The 18,133-nt window shown below is 38.3% G+C and overlaps 1 protein-coding gene across 1 annotated transcript in view; it reads right to left on the bottom strand.

Annotated features, from left to right (window-relative positions):
* LOC123235598 (proton-coupled amino acid transporter 1-like) overlaps positions 1-17,645 on the bottom strand; it is an 80,047-nt gene extending 62,402 nt beyond the window's left edge. The window contains 1 exon segment of the mRNA XM_044661785.1: positions 17,500-17,645. Coding sequence (XP_044517720.1) covers positions 17,500-17,645 — 146 coding nt within the window.
* Between the last annotated feature and the right edge of the window lie 488 nt (positions 17,646-18,133).

Genomic DNA, 18,133 nt, shown 5'->3' with positions numbered 1-18,133 from the left:
TCTCCCCAATCAGGGCAGCAGGGTCCCATGGCAGGGGTTTCAAATCTCAGTGGATTAAATGTGAGGAAGCCCAGGGGTGGAGAAGAGGCATTGGGAGGGCAAATACAAGGAGAGAGCTCAAAGGGTTGGATGGCTGGGATATAAAGCATGCCCTGTGGTTTGAGTTTAGATAGGTAGTGTGGCCCATGTGTTTTTATACAGTTTGACTCTACATTCAGCAGCATGGTCCAGTGTCAATGTTTTCTTTCAATGGGTAGTTTCAAAGCTGAATAGATTAAATCACTCAAGGCGTGATCTCAGGAAGTCAGTGATTCAGAGGAAGGCAAAGCAGAACAGATGGCAAAGAGATGGCTAGGATAGATAGCTGAATGGGATGAAAAGCATGATGTGACATTTACATCTGACGTAAGATAGTGGGCCTATTAACTAAGCATATCAGCTATATCCCTAGAGATGTGCAATAATGAAGCTTGTAGTATGAAAGGAAACATGATCAATCTTGTCTGGGTCTTTTTCTTGCGTCACTCTGATATCCTTCATCAACTGGCTATTCCTAATAGTATGGGATAATGTCCCTTTTCTGTGTTACTCTTGTTGCTATTAGACCACTCTTGCTGCAGCAGACAACCTTTTTCCCCTTAGTTTAATATGGGAAAAAAGTATTTTTCTAAGGCATTAACTAACTTAAGAAAACAACAACAAGATATTTTCTCTCTTAAAATCAATAGTAAGCATTAATTCTAAGGCAAAAGAGCAGTAAGGACTAGGCAACTGGGGCTAAATGATTTGCCTAATGTTACATAGCTAGGAAGGCCAGATTTGAACCTTCTGTCTCTAGGATTGGCTTTCCTTCCCTTGACTTCTAAGACAAAGAATGTTAACTTATAATGAGCACATTGAATTTGGAGGCAGGATGCTTTATCCTAAGATTCCTCTCTCTCTCTCTTTTTTTTTAAACCCTTACCTTCCATCTTAGAGTCAATACTGTGTATTGACTCCAAGGCAGAAGAGTGGTAAGGGTAGGCAATGGGGGTCAAGTGACTTGCCCAGGGTCACATGGCTGGGAAGTGTCTGAGGCCAGATTTGAACCTAGGACCTCCCGTCTCTAGGGCCTGGCTCTCAAGCCACTGAGCTACCCAGCTGCCCCCAAGATTCCTCTCTTTTTCATGTAGACTGATCGATATAAGTTTACAACCTATTTTTTATCAACATCCTATTTTTATGGGTACCATGGCCAAAGAACTCATCACTTACATACCAGCCTTCTAGTGTCTCTCTATATTTAATTAGCCTGGTCCTTAGGCAGAAGATCCTTTTAGTTTGTTAAAAGTTAGCTTAAAGACTTTGAGTATCACACTTTGAGTATGAACCCAGTGTGTTCCAACAATGAGAAACAGGAGTGGAATTTCATGGAGAGCATAGATTATGAAGTTGAAAAAGATGTTAAAAATCACCTAGCCCAATATTCTTATTTTACAGATGAGGAAAATAAGATTCAAAGGAGTTAAGAGACTTACCTAAGGTAAGCAGAAGAGCTAGGTTATGAATCAATGTTATTTGACTTCAAATGCACTAAAAATTGTGACAAGACCAAGGGCTAGCAAACTACCACTTGAGGGCCAAATCCCACAGGCCTCTTGTTTTGGTAGGGCCCTCAAGTTAAGAATGGTTTTTCTGTTTGTTTGTTTTTTTAATAGTTTTTTTAGCTATGGTTAGCAATGGAGTCCAGCTAAAGGACTAAAAGCTGGCTGTCCTAACAAGAGGGAGGGGTAAGAGTGAGTAGAATTCTTCCTCCTCTCCCCCTCCCCACTCCCCTACCCCTGCCCCTGGGAGCAGTTGGACCAGAAGGCAAAAAGTATTTAACTGAAGCCCTTTTAGTTCAAGCTATGGAGGCTATACAAGCTTGGTAAATTCAGGGTCAAGTTGGTAAATTGACAGGGAGAAATCCCACTGAGGTTAACAAGTCTCACTGTTTAAATTATTCCCTAAATCCTAGGATAGAATAGGTTCCAGGTTGCCTTCAAATACAGATGACTCGCTCTCAGAAAAGAAGCTGCACCAGTGCTTATATGAATGGATCTTTTCTTTGGTAAAGTATATGGATGGTGAGTATATCTTAGTATAACTTCACACAGGCCCAGTAGCTTAACAAGCAAAGGGGTTTATTATTTTCAGGGAAACGGTGAGGGGAAATGGTTTTAGGAATGAAAGGGAGGTAAGCTATCTAAAATCTTCAATGAATTTCTTGTTACACATTCCCCAAAGGGGAATGTGTTTTGAACAACTTAACTTCTATTCCACTCACTAAGTAATCTTTTCCCCAATCCAACATGACTAGGTTTAAGATGGAAAGGTAATCTTGCTTGAAGATCTATAGAGAGATTAGTTAAGATGCTGCAATTAAGATATTCTTCCAGTAGTAAACCAGTAAAGTAACACTCAGCCCTTGAGGTCAGAGATGAGCTAACCAAAGAGTAATCTAACTCTTCCTCCAAGCCCTTGAACCCACAAGGAGTGTGATCAAAAGTGTCCTTGCAAGTAGGGTGACCTGGCCTTTTATACTCAGGTTTCTAACTGCCCCAACTGCCCTTCTCCTGGAGTTCTGGGGACACTATGGGGCAGCTTTGACCCCACTTAAGATCATGGATGTTACAGGTTGTACAAAATGTCTAATTTGGCTCTTGGGTTAGTTTGCTAATCTCTACACTGTACCTTCTGTTTCAAAACTTACCTAGTAAGTGGCCTTACCTAGAGCTCTAACCTACATCTTCTAACTTCGAATATGATTTTGCCTTTCACTGCAGAAGTCACTGAAGCTTTGCCCTGACTCCCCTTTTGGGATGTATGTGACAGAGTGATCTTTTTCATTAGAAAGTAATGCTGTAGAAGACAACCCCATCTCCCCGGTCCAAGCCTGGATAACTCTTTGTCCTAGGAAGAGCTTTTTTTGGTCTTGGCCATCATTTACTCTTATATCTCTCATCAGATCCCACGGATGATTTGTAAAACAGCCAGTCATCATGACTTTGCTCTATTAATTTGTTCTACCCATGTCAGTTGCCCAACTGGGCGATAGGCAGAATTATTTTACACTACTACTTTATTACCATGGAGCCAAATCCTTCCAAAGTTCCCAGGAGGGATTGCTTCTTTGCAAATACATACAATTGGGAAAGATATAAGAAAAGGAATGATAATCAAAAGGATTTATTTTATTTTTTTTAAACTCTTACATTCTGTCTTAGAACCAATACTGAATACTGAGTATTGGTTCTAAGACATAAGAGTGGTAAGGACTAGACAACTGGTGTTAAATGACATGTTTAGAGTCACAAAGCTAAGATGTGCCCGAAGCTAGACTTGAACCCAGGTCCTCTTGTCTCTAGGCCTGGTGCTTTATCTACTGAGCCAACTAGCGGATCCTCAGTAAACATTCATTTAACACTTACAATGTGTTGAGCATCATGCTAAGTGCTGGGAATACAAAGAAAGGCAGAGACATGGCTCCTACCTATAAAGAGCTAACATTCCAGTGGGGAGAGACAACATACAAATAACTACATACATACACAATACTTACAGTGTAAATAGAAAGTAATTTCAGAAACAAGGTACAACCAGGAGACAGAAGAATAAAAATATGAATGGAGGAAGGATGAGGAAGGTCTCTTGAAGAAGATGGGATTTGCAAAACTATCGATAAGCATATGAAAAAGTGTTCTAAATCTATTATAATTAGAGAAATGCAAATCAAAACAACTCTAAGGTACCAACTCACACCTAGCAGTTTGGTTGTTGGAGAGGATGTGGCAAAACTGAGACACTAATGCATTGCTGGTGGAGTTGTGAATTGATCCAACCATTCTGGAAGGCAATTTGGAATTATGTCCAAAAGGCTTTAAAAGACTGCTTGCTGCTTGACTCAGCCACACTAATACTAGGTTTGTACCCCAAAGAGATAATAAGGAAAAATGGTTGTACAAAAATATTTATAGTTGTGCTCTTTGTGGTGGCAAAAAATTGGAAAATAAGGGGATGCCCATCTATTAGGGAATGGTGGTATCAGATGGTGATGGAATACTACTGTGCTCAAAAGGAATAATGAACTGGAGGAATTCTATGTGGACTGGAAAGACCTCCAGGAATTGACACAGAGCAAAAGGAGTAGAACCAGGAGAACATTGTGCACAGAGACAGATACACTGTGGCACAATTTATGTAATGGACTTCTCTACTAGCAGCAATGCAAAGATCCAGGACAATTCTGAGGGACTTATGAGAAAGAACACTATCCACATTGAGAGAAAGAATAATGGGAGTAGAAATGCAGAAGAATAAACATATCACATGGTTTGATGGGAATATAATTGGGGATGTCAACCTTAAATGATCACTCTATTGCAAATATTAATAATAGGAAAATACATTTTGAACAGCGATACATGTAAAACCCAGTAGAATTGCTCATTAGTTCCAGGAGAGAGGGAGGAGGGAAGGGAAAGAACATGAATCATGTAACCAAGTAAAAATGTTCTAAAAATAAATAAACAAACAAATAAATAAATAAAAGTATTCACCGACCTGGAAAAAAAAAGATGGGATTTGAATTGAGGCAAAATTGGTACCTAAAAGTCATTAGAGGGGATTGCTCAGCAGATAAAGTACCAGACCTGGAGTCAGGAGGACCCGGATTCAAATCTGGATTCAGACATATACTACTTGTGTGACCCTGGACAAGTCATTTAACCTCAATTGCCTAGCCTTTGCTACTCTTCTGCCTTAGTACTGATACAAAGAAAGAAGGTAAGGTTCAAAACAAACAAACAAATAAATGAATGAATGAAAGGAATTAGAAAGTCTGAAATGATGAGCTGGATCAAAACAAAATTTTAATAGAGATAAATGTAAAGTTTTATGATGGGGGCAGCTGGGTAGCTCAGTGGATTGAGAGCCAAGCCTAGAGAAGGGAGGTCCTAGGTTCAAATCTGACCTCAGACACTTCCCAGCTGTGTGATTCTGGGCAAGTCATTGACCCCCATTGCCTACCCTTACCACTCTTCTGCCTTGGAGCCAATACACAGTACTGACTCCAAGATGGAAGGTAAAGGTTTAAAAATTAAAAAAAATAGTTTTATGATGTATTTCAAGGGCTCAATTGCACAATACATTGTGGCATTATGGAAAGATGGAAATAAGCAGAAAAATGTTTCACAGTGTCATGTTTGGCAGTAAGTATAAGTGACCAGAGAACAAGCCATAGAGCAAAAAGACCTTGGTGGTCTTCTAGAGTCAGAATAGAAAGAATGCCACATCTAGAGTCAGAAGACCTGGAATCAAACCCTGCCTCTAATGCTTACTACTCAGTAGATTTTGGGTAAGTCTCTTAACCTCCTTTAACCTCAGTTTTCCCATTTGTAAATGAGGGGATTGGACTAGATGCCCTCTAAAGTTCCTTCTAGCCCTAAATCTAAAACTATGTTAAGACTTTCTTGATGATCTTTGTAGAAAAGTGTGCACTAGGTATATGGGAGAGGTTCTTTTCTTACTATACTTTTGAAGATGTTGTTTGCCCTTCGTTACAAAAATGACCAAAAAGATTATGAGGTGAGGTCTTCACTCTCATGTTGATCATATTCAACTGGGATAGAATTGGCAAAAAGTTGTTAGTCACAACCTCTCTTCCAGAATCATGGAAGTCCCATGGGTAAGACAAAAGTCAGGATGATTGATGATGTTCAGGGGTGCAGTGGATGTCCATGGCTTCTTCAATGTTTGATGGAGTTCTAAATGCTCCAAAACACCCAGCTCAGCCTTTTTTCATGGCCAGTGGAACAAATGTTCTCATCCACCCATTCAAGGATGTCTTCACATGCTTGGGGTAGACATCTTTCTGACTCATTGATGGGTTTGAGACCTGTTGATTACTCATTCTCAACCTGGTTTAGTCAATCTATTGAGACTATTTTTACCAGAGTGTTGTTGCTGAGCATACTACAGCTTTTTGGAGCTCCAGGAGTTGGGTGAAACATGGGTACATCAGCAGCCTGCAAGCCCTTGTACCAAAGGGGCTAGTCCTTTCTGAACACCCCCCATGCCCCATTTCATTAAGTATCTTTACTTCGAGCTAAGTGAACATGAGTCCACTGTCTAATTGATAAAACAACCATGATGGAGTCTCATGCACTTTGGTTTTGAGTGGATAAGAACCCACAGATTACCTTGACACTAGAGTACCCAGTCATCCAGTATGAGAACTTCAGGGTGTCCAAAGGTATTACACCCAATAAATCCTTTTATTAGAGCAATGCGTGTGTGAATGGGTTTTCTCTTCCTTGATATCCTAAATATCCCTTTTCTATTTCTATTAAGAACATTGCTATTCTTCTAGTCACCTTGGATCATTAGCTCAGAACCATCTTGGACTCTTCTGTCTCCCTCAATCCCTATATCTCAGTGATGATGAACCTTTTAGAGACAGAGTGCTGGGCCCCTCCCCCATCTCACCCCTAGATCAAATGCCATGCTGCCTCCCAGATCACATGCCATGGCCCCCTTTACTCCACACAAGGGAGGGAGAAAGTGCTCCCATTGGGCTGTTGGGTGGAGGAGCAGGTAAAGTGAGGAATGTCCTCAAGGAGGGTAGAGAGAGGGAGGAGAATAGCCCCCAAATTTCCCTTCCCTCCTGCTCTTCCATCTGTGAGATGCTCACCTTACCCTCTGTGTGTTCCCTCTGGGCTGCTGGGCAGAGGGGTGGGTGATATGAAAAAATGTTGTTAGGCATATGTGGAGAGGAGGAAAGGATCAGCTCCACCCAAGTCCCTCTGCCTTTCTAGTGATGAACTCTAGGGGGTGGAGAGCACTTTGTATGCCGTCTTTGGCAGCCATGCCATAGATTTGCCATCTATGCTATAAGTAGTCATTTTTCAGGAGTTGTTAATTTTGCTTCCAGGAATGTGCTGGTAAATATTTAATGGTTGGCTCAAAAATACTCATGACCCACTTTTGAGTTTAATCTTCATTATTAATATTCTCTTAATTACTTTCCTATCTAGACAACCAGCAAAGCAATAAATCAATCCCTGATTTGCAGTGTTTACTAATTTCCAGGGTGCAAATGCTTATACTGAAAATGTAACATTTAACTCTCACAAGCCGTTTAAAGCTGGTCTCACATACAGCTCCTATTTCCACTTTTCTGGCATCCATCCTCTTCTTTGAAGGCTCTAGCTGAAGTCAGAAGCCAGAAGAATCAACGAACTCCACAACTTTCACCAGTAGTGCCCATGGGACTAATGAACAATGTTAAATGGAGAGTAGTGGGGTGGGGGCCAAGTGGGAGCTGAGTAGTGGCTGTATTGGAAGCCATCACCAGCCCTCCACCATTACATTGTCAGAAGAAACCATTGGAAGCTAGCAAAGATGGAGAGGGGCAAGATGCAGGCCATGGTTGGAATGGGAAGGCAAGCCCCTACCCTAGTTGAGGCCCTTAACACCTCTCACTTAAGACCAGTACTTCAATAGGCTCCTAATTAGTCTCCACACTTAAAGGTTCTCTCTATTCTAATCCATGGTTCAAATATCTGCCAACATAATCTTTCTAAGGCACAGGTCTGATCATGATCTTTTTCCCTCAAAAAAAGGTTCAGAGGCTCCTTATAGTTTCTAGAATCAAATACAAAGTACTCTTTTGAGGGCATGAAATTCCCTCAATAATCTGGCTCCCACATATTTTTCCAGCCTTGTTTCAGATTACTCCCTGTCACTCATTTTACATTCTCACCAAACTGACTTGAGAGTTTCTTCATGAACCTGACATTCCATCTTCTGATTCTGTATCTTTGTACAGGTTACTTATTGCCTTTATATCTGCAATGCTCTCCGTCCTCACTTCTACTTCTTGCTTCTTTTTTGAGATCAGGTATCAGGTATCTCCCACACAAAACCTTGACTGATCCCTTTAGTTAATTTTCTCTATTTCTTTAAATATTTTTTGTACTTATTTTTAAAGTTTATAGACTTAGAGATGGGAGGGACTTGAGAACAGAAAAAACTTTTCCAAGTTCACATAGGTAGTAATAGAATTGGGATATGAACCCAACTCTTTAAATCAAAGTTCAGACTTTCGGGTTAAGATGGTCCCAGAGTAGAGGTAGGGCTCTTCCTCTCCTCTCCACCAACAAAGATAAAGTGCCTCAAAAGGACAAAACCAAAATCAGATGAGTGAAGGGGCTCCACTGTAGGGCACAGCATGGAAGGTAGGCAAAGTTTGGGCATCTCCACACTAAAAGGGGGCAAAATTACTCTCACCAAAGGGTGAGCTCATTACCCCTCCCCTACTCCACCTATGGAACGACCTCCAGGAATTGATGCAGAGCGAAAGAAGCAGAATCAGAAGAACTTTGTACACAGAGACTGATACATTATGGCACAATCGAATGTAATAGACTTTTCTACTAGCAGCAGTGCAATGATTCAGAACAATTCAGAGGATCTTGGCAGAAAGAACACTATCCACATCTTAAAAAGAACTGTGGAATCAGAAATGCATTAGAAAAACATGCAATCAATCATGTAGTGTGATAGGGATGTGATTAGGGTTTTGTTAAAGGATCACTCTACTGCAAATATGAATAACATAGAGATAGGTTTTGAACAATGATACGTGTATAACCCAGTGGAATTGCTTGTTGGCTTTGGGAGGCTGGAGGAGGGGGACTGGGGAGGAGGAGGATCATGAATCATGCAAACATGCAAACATGGAAAAATAATCAGAGAAACTACATTTTACTAATAGATACCACAGACAATAAAGTAATCTAAAAATTTATCACAGCAAGTTTCTCTAATAAAGATCCCATTTCTCAAATATACAGAGAACTGAGTCAAATTTATAAAAATAAGATCCATTCCTCAAATGATAAGTGGTCAGAGGATATCAACAGGCAATTTAAGAAGAAATAAAAACCATCCACAATCACCTGAAAAAAATGTTCTAAATCAGCACTCTCAGGTATAACTTCATACTATCAGAAATGACAAGTGCTGGAGGGAATGGGGGGAAATAGGTACATATACACTCTTGGTACAGTTGCAAACTGGTCCAACCATTCTGGAGAACAATTTGTGAACTACAACCAAAGGACTATAAAATTGAGCATACCCTTTGAACAATATCATTACTAGAGCTGTATCTCAAAAAGATCAAAAGGAAGGACCTATGTGTACAGATAGAGCAGCTTTCTTTGAGGTGACAAGGAATAAGAAATTGAGGGATGCCTATCAATTGAAGAATGATTGAACAAGTTGTGATGTAAGATTGTGAGTAAATGTTATTGTGCTATAATAATGGAGGGGGTTTTAGTTTAAGAAAAATATGGCAAGATCTTTCTAAACGGAGACAAAGTAAAATAAGAATAGATCACTCTCTTATCTTCTTCCTCTATTATTTCCCTATTGGGTAAGATAGATTTCTATACACAACTGAGATTGTGTTTATATATATGTATGTATGTATGTATATATGTATATATATTTCCCACTTCTTTGAACCAATTCTAATGAGAGATCATTGTGTACAGTAGGAGTAATGTTGTAATGATGATCAACTGTGAAAGAGTTGGTCTGATCATTACAATGATTAGACAACTCTAAAAGGCCCATGTTGAAAAATGCTACTTACCTCCAGAAAGAGAAATGAGGAATTTGGAGTGCAAATGAAAGTATAATGAACTCTTTTTTAGGGGCATTTGGCTAATAGGGAAATATGTTCTACATAATTTCACATGTACAATTGATATCATACTGTTTGCCTTCTCAGTGGGTGAGGGATAGACTGGGAAGGAGGAAGAGAATTTGGAACTCAAAATAAAAAAAATGTTTAAATGAATCATAATTTTATTTTTTAAAATTAGACTTAAAGGCACTTCTGGAGCTTAGTGATTATTATCTTAAATTGATAAAGAACAATATTACTTCAAAGCTCCTTAAAGATATGACCCTTAGGGCATGTAGAGGAGAAGAACCAAATGCAGAAAGAAAAACCAGAAGGAATTCAGCCTGACCCCTCTGGTATTATTAGAGGTTATTGAGATAAGATGAGATGAGAAATATTAGTAAGCACTTAAGGACTTGGTTGATCTCCTATAGGCACTAGCATTAGCTTTTACAGGTCAAAATTAGCACCAGCCTGAAGGGTTTATGGTTAGTTTTATACCAGAAAAGCAATGACTACCAAAAGCCCATTTCATTTTCAGGTAAAAGATTCAATGATGGTGAGATACTCTATCCTATCAATAAATTGGCATGCTTGAAGGAGACCATCAGTGGAGGCACAAAGAAAAAGTAATGATCATCTCTGTCTTCATGGAGCATGCATTATGATGGAGCAGATCCATCTATCCATTAGATATATCTTATATTAGATATAAATAGGTATAATAGATATAAATATCATATATTTATATATATTTAAGTAAATACAATAGATATAAATAGATATAAATACAAAATACATACAGAACAGATGGAAGGTGACCCTAGATGAGTGAGGTATAAGCATCTTGGGAGAACTGGAAAAGGGTCCTGCAGAACAAAGGTAGTATTTGAATAAGCCATCTCAAAGGCCACATACATTAGAAATTTGGGCAGAAAGAGATGGTGAACATGATTCGTGATATACAAGGAGCAGGACTTTCTTTTCCTTTCTCTTTTCTTTTTTTTCTTTCTTTCTTTCCTTCTTTCTTTCTTTCCTTCCTTCCTTCCTTCCTTCTTTCTTTCTTTCTTTCTTTCTTTCTTTCTTTCTTTCTTTCTTTCTTTCTTTCTTTCTTTCTTTCTTTCTTTCTTTCTTTCTTTCTTTCTCTTTCTTTTCTCTCTTTCTTCTGAAAATTGGACTTCTACTGATATAGGTAACTGATTATGTTTAAACAATTAGAAGCAAATGCAGCTATGAGAAAGCCATCTAGATTAATAGATAGGAGCTTGACATTTAGGGCCTCGAGTTTATGTCTTGAGGGTTTAAAGTTGTTGAGAGTGTGACAGAAATTGGACTATTTCAATGGAGTGTTACAGCAGATTATTAAAAATATTATTAAAAATCCTTCACAAGGTATGCAAGGTAGTTGGTATTATGCAAGACCTACTCATCTGTGGTTATAAAAGTACACCATGATAATTGTGTACCCTCAGGCTGAGAAATAACTCTGAGCCTGATTCAAAACAGGTTCCACCGACCTAGGATTACAATGGATATATGCAAAAAGTGGGAAATTTTGTACTCTGTGTGTGTTCAAATAAAAGTACAGCCCTTGTAAGCTACTTTGCTGAAGCCCCCAAATGCTAACCATCTTTTGGAGTTGGCATGAATAGATCTCTTGTCCCTGCAAGAGGATGGGAAAAATATGCTAGGACCCAGCAGGGTTCTATAATAATCTAGGTATTATAGGAGAAGTATTTTTTGGAATAGGGTTTTCCTGCCAGGAATCATTCTAATTAGAGTCAAGATTTTGAGGACAAGAAGTTGCTTGATTTGGCAAAAATGGAAAATTCTAGGATTATACCATGCCATCATCAAGAAGATGAACAACCAGCGATATGCTGGAGCTGGCTTGTATTCACTCCCCAAAGTGGATTTTTTTAATTTTCAAGAATTTTGTGAGCTAGTTAACCACAACAAGTGTGCAGTTCAATCAGCTCCTGTGCCAGTAAGGATATTTCTTGCTTGAAAAGAATTGATGCAGAGTACATTTTCAAGACATCATTGTCTAATGATTGTGGCTTTGATAATGAATACTTGAAAATGAACTTAATTGCATTTTGTTCTGATCATGCTAATACCATAGTGGAAAGAAAGTCTGAGGTAGTTATGAAGTTGTTAGAAAAGTTTCCTAAGATTATCATTTGGCACTGTTTAAATCAACAATTGCAATTATCACCTAGTGGTTCATTATCTAAAATAAAACTAGTTAATCATTTTAATATTTCTGGATAAAATTTATTCCATTTTCACCAATCTAATAAACATCAAGCTAAGTTAAAAACTGTAGCTAAGGAACTTTAAATTAAAATTATTAAAATTAATTGAGTACTGGGCCAAGATGGGAATCATGTACTTTAGGCATGGTTGAATGGTACACATATCCAGTATTACATACACATTTTCTTCTTAGTTTGGTTTGGCAAATAAATTGGCCAACATAAATTATTATGAAACTTTGCTTTAATGATTGATATTCCTGAAGAATTTCATTTCTTTTAACTGCACTGCAATAAAGACCAGCTAGCATTCAGCATACCCTTTGACCCAGCAATACAATTATGAGATTTATATACTAAAGATATTAAAAAATAAAAAAGGAATACATCTCTATGTAAAAAAATAATTATAAAAGTTCTTTTTGTGGTGGCAAAGAACTGGAAATCAAGAGATGTCCATAAGTTGAGGAAAGGCTGGGCAAGTTGTGGTGTATGATTGTGATGGAATACTATTATGCTATAAGAAATGAGGAACAGGATGCTTTCAGAAAAACTTGGGAAGACTTACATGAACTGACACAAAGTGAAATGAGCAGAACCAGGAGAACATTTACATAGTAACAGCAATATTGTACAGTGATTAGCTGTGAATGACTTCGTTATTTTCAGCAATACAAAGATCCAAGACAGTTCCAAAGGACTTATGATGAAAAATGTTATCTACCTCCAGAGAAAAAAACTGATGGAATCTGAATGTAGTTGGAAATACATTGTTTCTTTTTTTATTTTGGGGGGTGGGGGTTGACTGTTTTTTCCACAATATGACCAACATGGAGCAAAAGTAAGGCTTTTTTAAAAAATGACAAACTAACGTTCAGAAATCAAAGAATTAATCAAATGCACCAAAAGAGTTTTGGAAAAATCAAAAATTGGTACTAGAAAGTACAAATCTCAAGTTGAATATCTGATTTTCAGATAAGAACATTCAATAAAAATAATAAATTTAATGCTCTTCCTAAGTATATGTTACTAAAAAATGTGATTCCACATGCAAACTTACATCTTTTATCACACAGAAATAACAATGAACATATTTTTAGTTATTTTAATTTATTAGGACCATATCCTTGACCTTATGAAGAACTAATTTCAACATGAAAAAAATCTACTGAAAAATATATCTTTTAGGTGAAATTTTAAAACAAGATTAATTTGAATGATTTTAAGGATTTTGTAGAGGAAGTAGGATGAAATCATGTTCCAATCTCTCTAACTAAACAAAACCTAAAAAAATAATTAGCCCCATTGCAATCAGAGGTGTGAAAGCTAAAGAGAGGTTTCAGTTCAATGAATATAATTTGTATGTAGGTGAGAAATAGTTTTAGCAATAAATAACAGATTTAATAACTAATTTTTTGGGAAAAGAGATAAGAACGTTACTCCCTCTGTCAAAACATGGTTGAATTTCAACTATATGTTGACTATGGAAAAAAGGAGTCCAACAAAAATGAAGAAAATCATTCTTGGGACGATCAATTGGCAAATGGAATTTACAACAAAGAATAATCTATATTTTATTATTCTTTGTAAATTATGTACTATACATCCTTCTTGTCAGTAAAATTTATAAAAAATTCATGTGTATTTATGTGTGTGTGTGTGTGTGTGTGTGTGTGTGTGTGTGTACTTTTCCGAGCATCATTTGTTAAACATTACCAGACATCAGCAGACAACGTCTAGTGGTGCATATGTACTTGGACTTTATACAAAACCTCAACATTTGACTTTATGTATTTAACTGCCATATTTGCATAGGACCTATGTGCCTGTCTTCTATAATTTGCCATATTTAGTAGGGATTCAATACACATGTAAACCTGATTCAATTTGTGGAGACTGGGAATTTATTTTAATTGGGTGATAGGCCTAACTTAACGGGAAGAAGTGATGTTTGATACACCTGTCTGGAGAGAAGTGAATAAGTTTTCCTGCCTTATTTTAGGAGGACTATTCTTGTTTTCCTCTCAATGAGATGGCCAAAGGAAAAAGTTATACATTTTCTTTTTGGTTGCTATTTTTTTGTTTATTTCTTTTTGGTTGCTGCTAAGAAGATGGAGATGACATAAGTATGATAAGCTGGTTGATGAACAAATTTTGTAAGCCAATCCAGGACCTGCATGGAAATAGCATGCCTGGGAGTCAATATGAAAAAAGACAAAGTTGAAGCATATGAAGACATAGACTGAGTGAAGTCCCTACTGAAATCCTTAGCCTTGGGGCCATCCAGAAATACCCTCTGGATACAAAGACTGAATCTATGATTCCACTATGGAGTCATGAGTTTGGAAGAGTATGAGAATACTTGGGAGAAAAAGTGGAAGGATGCTGTGATGCTATGGAAATGTGACTGATATTTTTCTTGAATTAGTATTCATATCATAATTAAATATTTACTCTTTCAGTGTTATTCATTCCTTGGATCTGTCAGCACAGTGAGCAATGTCTTAATGAGCAGAAGATTTCAGATTTCAAACTGGGTAGGGGAAAGTAAGTCAAGATCCCAAGGTCTGATCCAGCATGGAGGATGCTTGGTTTATTATACAAGATTACACAGAAAAGGGTCATGTACCTTCAAGGACCATATCTCTTCTCTCCTCTAGGATGAATTAATCTCCTTGGCTGTACCATTTTTATGATTATGAGTGATCCTAATTGGTGAGTAAATGAATGTAAATTCACCTAAGCCACTTCTATCTAGAAAGACCTAGACTATGCTTTAGCCATTCAGTCATCTCAACTAGGTTCTATACCATTTGTACTGCCATGGCAAAACTGGTCCAAACAATAAGCATTTATTAAGGGCCTGTTTTATGCCAAGCACTGTGCTAAGCACTGCGGGGTACAAAAAGAGGCAAAAGACAGTCCCAGCCCTCAAGGAGCTCACAATCTAATGAGATACACCAGAAACAAACAAATATATACACAAACAAGCTATGTACAGGATAAAAAGAAAATAATTAAAAGAGGGAAAGCACTTGGATAAAGAGAGGTTGGGAAAGGCTTTCTATAGATGATGGGATTTTCTACAGGATTTGAAGGAAGTCAAGGAATCCATGAGGCAGAAATAAGGAGGCATGGGTCACCGTCAAAGAAAACACCCAAAGCCAAGAGATAAAGTGTTTTATTTATTGCCAGTGTCACCATATTAAAGAGAACATGTCAAGAAGTAGGGTGTAAGAAGACTTCCACAGTATACCCAGAACTCTGACATTTTCTTCCTGTTTTTCTGGGAAGATTCATCAAATCAATACTCTTAGTGCTCTTCTCCCCATTCTTGTGAGCCCCCTAGGCCAAAATTCTTTTTTCTCATGATCTGCCTCATATATTTGCTATTTCTCTATTACAATATAAGCTCCTTGAGGGGAAGGGCTGTCTCATTCATGCATTTGTATCCCCAGGGTCTATTCCAAGTGCCGAAGATGGAGTAAGAAAAGATGCCTGGAATGGTCTCTGTCACTGTAGAGAATCTAGAGAGCCTACTGCCAGGAGAATTGAAGAGAGGAGAGAATCGCAGAGGCTGTCTAAATGTTTTGTATCTGGGTCCTAATCTGCTAAATCTATATCAAAGAAGAGGCATGAAAAATGTTTTATCTGTTTCAATTCCAGTACTTTCTTTTTGGATTTGTTTGGTGACTCCTTGACTCACAACATCTGATGAGAAACCATGATGACCGTGAGAGTTTCAAAAGGTCAGGATAGCAACCCAGGGGCATCCAGAAATCAGCATCCAGCCAGGTTTCTCAGCACACATAGCATGAATGTCATAAGGAGCAAGGAGGAACCTGAGTGACATTGAGGCCTCCAGTACTGTTGTAGCTCAGTTGCTCATCTGACTATTATGCTGCATCTAGACATGAATTTGGTGAGACCAATGTTATATAAAAATGGAGCCAAGTCTGGACCTACTCCTCCAAACACCCAGTTTGTGTAGGAGAGAGTATATCTTAGAGATATGGAGATAATATTTATTTATTGCTTCTTGCTGTATCTTTGAAGTAAATATTTTTTTTTCTTTTAAACCCTTAACTTCTGTGTATTGACTCCAAGGCAGAAGAGTGGTAAGGGTAGGCAATGGGGGTCAAGTGACTTGCCCAGGGTCACACAGCTGGGAAGTGTCTGAGGCCAGATTTGAACCTAGGACCTCCCGTCTCTAGGCCTGGCTCTCAATCCACTGAGCTACCCAGCTGCCCCCGTGAAGTAAATAATTTTTAACAGATGTAAGTGGGTAAATGGGTTTTTAATTCCCAAGTGATTTTTCATTCATTCATTCATTCATTCAAACATTATTCATTTAGCCAAGGGAGATGCCACAAAGACAGAGAAAAACTTATTGGTAGCACTACTGTCATCTTGGCTTTTAGGTTTGGAGACAATCCTGCCCCCTTGGCATCCACGAGATCTTGGAGGTTTAGCACAGCCAGACAAACCAAGTCCAGGCATAGTGCAGGTATTTGAAGGAACAGAAATCTAATCTTGGCTTTGCCACTAAAATCACATCACTCCACTCAAATTTCTCACATATAAAATAACTTATTAGTTACTCATCTCACAGTGCTATTCCAAAGGAAAAGGAAAAAATAGTAGCTGCTTACATTTCTGGAGCACTTTCCAGTTAAAAAAAAAAGTTCTCTCACAACAACCCAAAGGGTAACCCAAGGTATGTAAGCTTTATTGACCTTGTTTTTCAGCAGAGCAAATTGAAACCCAGAGAGATGAAGGGATTTGTTGAAGGTCAAAGAGCTTTATGGCTGGAGCAGCTAAATGGCTCAGTGGCTGAGAGCCAGGCCTGGAGGTGAGAGGTCCTGAATTCAAATCTAGCCTCACATACTTCCTAGCTATGTGACCCTGGGCAAGTCACTTGACCCTGAGTGAGTAGCCCTTATTGCTCTTCTGCTTTGGAATCAATATACAATATTGACAACACCACCAAAAAAAATCAGAGCTATATGGCTGAACTAGAACTCAGATCCACATCTTTTGACAGTTTAGGGTTTGTCTGTTTATTTGGTTTTTGGCTTCTTTTGCTAATTTAATTAAATCCAACAAGTGGCAAGATATACAGCTACAGTGGACAGAGCTCTGGGCTCAGAGTTAGGAAGATCCAACTTTGAAGCTGTCCTTAGACACGTGCTAGCTGTGTGATCTTGGGCAAGTCACCTAATCATTGTCTGCCTCAGTCTCTTCATTTGTAAAATGAGGATGATAATAGCATCTATCTCCCGGGATTGTTTCAATAATAACATGTGATATTATTTGTAAAGCTCTTTGCCCGCTGTAAGCATTCTATAAGTGATTGCTATCATGATAATGAAGAAGAATGAAAAACCCCAAAGATGCAGAGAGGAAATGAAAAACAGTGCTGTCCTCAAGGAATTTGTGTTGTTCTGGGCTGACATTAAATTATCCACAATGGTCCAAACTCATACTCATCCAATAAATTTTATAGAGGAAACAGAAAAGTTTACTCACGTTAAACTCTCAGACTCCCTGAACCAATGGAAGGACTCTGCACTTCTCAAACTACATGAACTAAAGGTCTTCTTTGAGTCTAGCTTATCTTCAGAGTCAGTGTCATCAAAGCTGGGCTTTCCATCAAGCAGTTTTATAGAGGACATGATGGCTATGGAAACAGATTATGATATATGTTTCTGTAGTGCTTTATGGTATACAAAGTGCTTTTGGTACAATAAACTTTTGCAGTAGGCAGTACAAATATGTTATCCTCATTTTACAGATAACAAGATTGGGGCACAAAAAGGAAATGACTTGCCCAAAGTCACTCAATAAATGGCAGAGCTGAAACTGAGAACAAAGGGTTCTGACTCCAATATCCAGGACTCTTGTTCCTGTATCCCATTGGCTGTACCCCAAGATTAATCTTTGTAGGGAGTATCAAGGACTTATGCTCTCTTTAATATTCAATGGACTTGGTCAGGGACATGGAATTTGTGGAGATATTCATTACTCAAGTTCTTTTGTATTCTCTGAGCCCATGTTCTCAGGCAAATGGTAACATAATTTAGCCCACAAGCCTTAAAGCCACAATCCAAGGGAACAGAGGGGAAAGGCCACTCGGGAACTCTGGACCCCAGATTTCAGTCTG

The sequence above is a fragment of the Gracilinanus agilis genome, chromosome 2, assembly GCF_016433145.1.
Source record: "Gracilinanus agilis isolate LMUSP501 chromosome 2, AgileGrace, whole genome shotgun sequence".
In the NCBI taxonomy this organism is placed as follows: Eukaryota; Metazoa; Chordata; class Mammalia; order Didelphimorphia; family Didelphidae; genus Gracilinanus; species Gracilinanus agilis.
The sequence above is the reverse complement of the archived record's forward strand: the minus strand, read 5'-3'. Positions and strand labels throughout refer to the sequence as shown.